The sequence below is a fragment of the Penaeus japonicus genome, unplaced genomic scaffold, assembly GCF_977035675.1.
Source record: "Penaeus japonicus unplaced genomic scaffold, GWHDUDI00000001_assembly GWHDUDI00000038, whole genome shotgun sequence".
In the NCBI taxonomy this organism is placed as follows: domain Eukaryota; kingdom Metazoa; phylum Arthropoda; class Malacostraca; order Decapoda; family Penaeidae; genus Penaeus; species Penaeus japonicus.
In genome coordinates this window covers 20,457,131-20,460,767 of record NW_028234440.1, presented here as the reverse complement: position 1 = coordinate 20,460,767, position 3,637 = coordinate 20,457,131, and the positions used below count along the sequence as shown (strand labels likewise).

The 3,637-nt window shown below is 55.1% G+C and overlaps 1 protein-coding gene across 1 annotated transcript in view; it reads left to right on the top strand.

The window, feature by feature from the left end:
* Nucleotides 1–3,637, top strand: part of LOC147467121 (UDP-glucosyltransferase 2-like) — a 45,256-nt gene that overhangs the window by 13,051 nt on the left and 28,568 nt on the right. Inside the window, exons 3-5 of the mRNA XM_086533042.1 lie at nucleotides 1,140–1,412; nucleotides 2,134–2,327; nucleotides 3,526–3,621. Of these exons, the coding sequence (XP_086389168.1) occupies nucleotides 1,140–1,412; nucleotides 2,134–2,327; nucleotides 3,526–3,621 (563 nt within the window). The remainder of the gene's footprint in view (nucleotides 1–1,139; nucleotides 1,413–2,133; nucleotides 2,328–3,525; nucleotides 3,622–3,637) is intronic.

Sequence of the window (3,637 nt, the reverse complement as noted above, 5' to 3'; positions counted from 1 at the left end):
TCCCCTTCCCTTCCCACCCTGTCCCCCCCTTCCCCCTCCCCTCCCCCCTTCCCCTCCCCCTTCCCCTCCCACCCTGTCCCCTCCCCTTCCCCTCCCACCCTGTCCCCTCCCCTCCCCCTCACACCCTGTCCCCTCCCACCCTGCCCCCCCTCCCACCCTGTCCCCTCCCCTTCCCCTCCCACCCTGTCCCCTCCCCTTCCCCCTACCACCCGGGTCCCCTCCCTTCCCCTCCCACCGGGTCCCCTCCCCTTCCCCTCCACCCTTCCCTTCCCTTCCCCCCCCCCACCCTGTCCCCCCCCCTTCCTCCCACCCTGCCCCCTCCCCTTCCCCCCCACCCCTGCCCCCTCCCCTTCCCCTCCCACCCTGTCCCCTCCCCTTCCCCCCAACCCTGTCCCCTCCCCTCCCTCCTCCCACCCTTTTCCCCGTCCCCTTCCTCTCGCCACCCTGTCCCCTCCACTTTACCCTCCCACCCTGTCCCCCTCCCCTTTCCCAACACCTTGTCCCCCACACCCTGTCCCTCCCCTTACCATCACCCCCCCTGTCCTCCCCTTAACCTACCAACCTGTCCCCCCTCCCTTCCCCTCCCACCCTGTCCCCCTCCCCCTTCCCCTCCCACCCTGTTCCCCCTCCCCTTTCCCCTCCCAACCCTGTCCCCCTCCCCTTTCCACCTCCCTCCCCTGTACCCTCCCCTTCCCCTACCCCACCCTGGTCCCCCTCCCCTTCCCCTCCCACCCTGTCCCCCCTCCCCTGCCCACCTCCCTCTACCTCCCACCCTGTCCCCCCCCCCCCCTCCCCTTCCCCTCCCACCCTGCCCCCCCCCCACACTGTCCCCTCCCTTCCCCCCCCACCCCCCCCCCCTCCCACCCTGTTTTTTTATCCCCTCCCCTTCCCCTCACTCCCTGCCCCCCCCCCCCTCAACCTGTTCCCTCCCCTTACCATACCAACTGTCCCTCCCCTTCCCCTCCCACCCTGTCCCCTCCCCTTCCCCTCCCACCCTGTCCCCTCCCCTTCCCCTCCCCCCCTGTCCCCTCCCCTTCCCCTCCCACCCTACCCTGTCCCCTCCCCTTCCCCTCCCACCCTGTCCCCTTCCCCTTCCCCTCCCACCCTGCCCCCCCCCCATCCCTGCCCCCCTCCCACAGGTGACTCTGGTGACCCCCTACGCCCCCAAGAGGGAAACGCCAAACATCCGGGAAGTCGTTTTACGGGACGCCGACCTCCACGATTACTTTCCGAACGCCTTCTCGGGAAATATCATGGCACCTCCTTTCATAGTTATGAAGGGGTCCTTCGACGTGTGCCTAAGGACTCTGGCGTCTCCCGAGGTGCAGGATCTCCTGAAGGAGGAGTTTGATGTGGTGCTCCTCACTTCCTTCTTCTCGGACTGCTATCTGTCGGTGGTTCATCAGCTGAAGGTACTGTAGGAGGGGGGGATACGCCCCCTTCGGTGCTGGGTTTTTAGCTTATGAGACTCGTTATGTTTTTGTTTTTTTAGCTTATGAGACTCGTTATGTTTTTTTTTTTTTAGCTTATGAGATTCGTTATGTTGTTTTTTTTAGCTTATGAGACTCATTATGTTTTCGTTTTTTTTAGCTTATGAGAATCATTGTGTTTTCGTTTTTTTTAGCTTATGAGAATCATTGTGTTTTCGTTTTTTTTAGCTTATGAGACTTATTATGTTTTTTTTTTAGCTTATGAGACTCATTATGTTTTCGTTTTTTTTAGCTTATGAGACTCATTATGTTTTTTTTTTAGCTTGTGAGACTCATTATGTGTATTATTGTTGTTGTTTTTGTTTGTTGTTACCTGTTATCATTAGTCGTGGCACTACTGTTATTGTTCTATTGTTGTTTCTTATCATTGTGGTTGTTATCTTTATCCGTCTTCGTTCAGATTGAGGATCTGGTACGAGATAAAAAAAAAAAAAACCGGTGTTTGTGTGATAATGCTAATGTGTGTGTGCGTGCGTGCGTCTGCGTGCGTGTGCGTGCGTGCGTGCGTGTCCGTGCGTGCGTGTGCGTGTCCGTGCGTGCGTGTGCGTTTGCGTATACGTGTACGTATGCGTATGCGTGTGCACGTATATTAGAAGACCCTTCAATCACCAACACACTAACACCCCATACATATCCCTCACAGGTCCCCTTCATCTACGTGTCCCCGCTCGGCCTCGTTGCCCCCCAGGCCGACATAGCGGGATGCCCGACCTTCCCGTCCTTTTCGCCCGCCCCCGTCTTTACGTTCGACCATCCGATGTCCTTCACCCAGAGGCTCGCTAACACCCTGGGCGAGGTCGTGGCTTCGGGGGTTTTCAGATACCTGATTGGATACGTGTGAGTTTGGCGTTTAGTGCTTGCTGGCTGTGTGTGTGTGTGATTGGGGATTGGGGCGGTGGGTGTGTTTGGTGATTGGGGAGGTGCGGGAGGTGGGAGGCAAGGTTGGAGATTGGAACGGTGGGTGTGGTTGGTGATTGGAACGGTGGGTGTGGTTGGAGATTGGAACGGTGGGTGTGGTTGGAGATTGGAACGGTGGGTGTGGTTGGAGATTGGAACGGTGGGTGTGGTTGGAGATTGGAACGGTGGGTGTGGTTGGTGATTGGAACGGTGGGTGTGGTTGGAGATTGGAACGGTGGGTGTGGTTGGAGATTGGAACGGTGGGTGTGGTTGGAGATTGGAACGGTGGGTGTGGTTGGAGATGGGACCGGGGGGGGTGGTTGGAGATTGGAACGGTGGGTGTGGTTGGAGATTGGAACGGTGGGTGTGGTTGGAGATTGGAACGGTGGGGGTGGTGGCGATTGGGACGGTGGGGGTGGTTGGAGATGGGATGGGTGGGTGTGGTTGGAGATTGGAACGGTGGGTGTGGTTGGAGATTGGAACGGTGGGTGTGGTTGGAGATTGGAACGGTGGGTGTGGTTGGAGATGGGACGGTGGGTGTGGTTGGAGATTGGAACGGTGGGTGTGGTTGGTGATTGGAACGGTGGGTGTGGTTGGAGATTGGAACGGTGGGTGTGGTTGGTGATTGGAACGGTGGGTGTGGTTGGAGATTGGAACGGTGGGTGTGGTTGGAGATTGGAACGGTGGGTGTGGTTGGAGATTGGAACGGTGGGTGTGGTTGGAGATTGGAACGGTGGGTGTGGTTGGAGATGGGACGGTGGGTGTGATTGGTGATTGTGAAGGTACGTGAGGTGGGAGGCAAGGTCGGAGATTAGAGTAGAAACGAATGATAGGTCACTGAAGCAGCACCTCAGATAGGAGATCTGTACTGTTTTTTTGTTTTTTTTTTCATCTAGATAACAAGATAAGAAATACTAAAAGATTAATCAAACAATTAATATATCTCAGGATACAGTCGTTAGTTCAAAAAATAATAATAATAATAAAAAATAAAACGAAAAACTCCACAATCCCTTTATAAAGTACGTTTATTCCTATCATATCATAATCACTGTAGGCCTATTTCTACTTTCTGATCATCACTAAATTTTCGTCATTTTCAAGTTCATTTTCACATCAGGTTTATTCTTATTCGTAGAAATGACTGGACATGTCGCAGCAGAGGGCTCTGTCCGGACGACATGCCACATGTCAACGATATGCGCCTCAACTCAAGTCTTGTCATATTAAACAGGTAAATATATTTATAG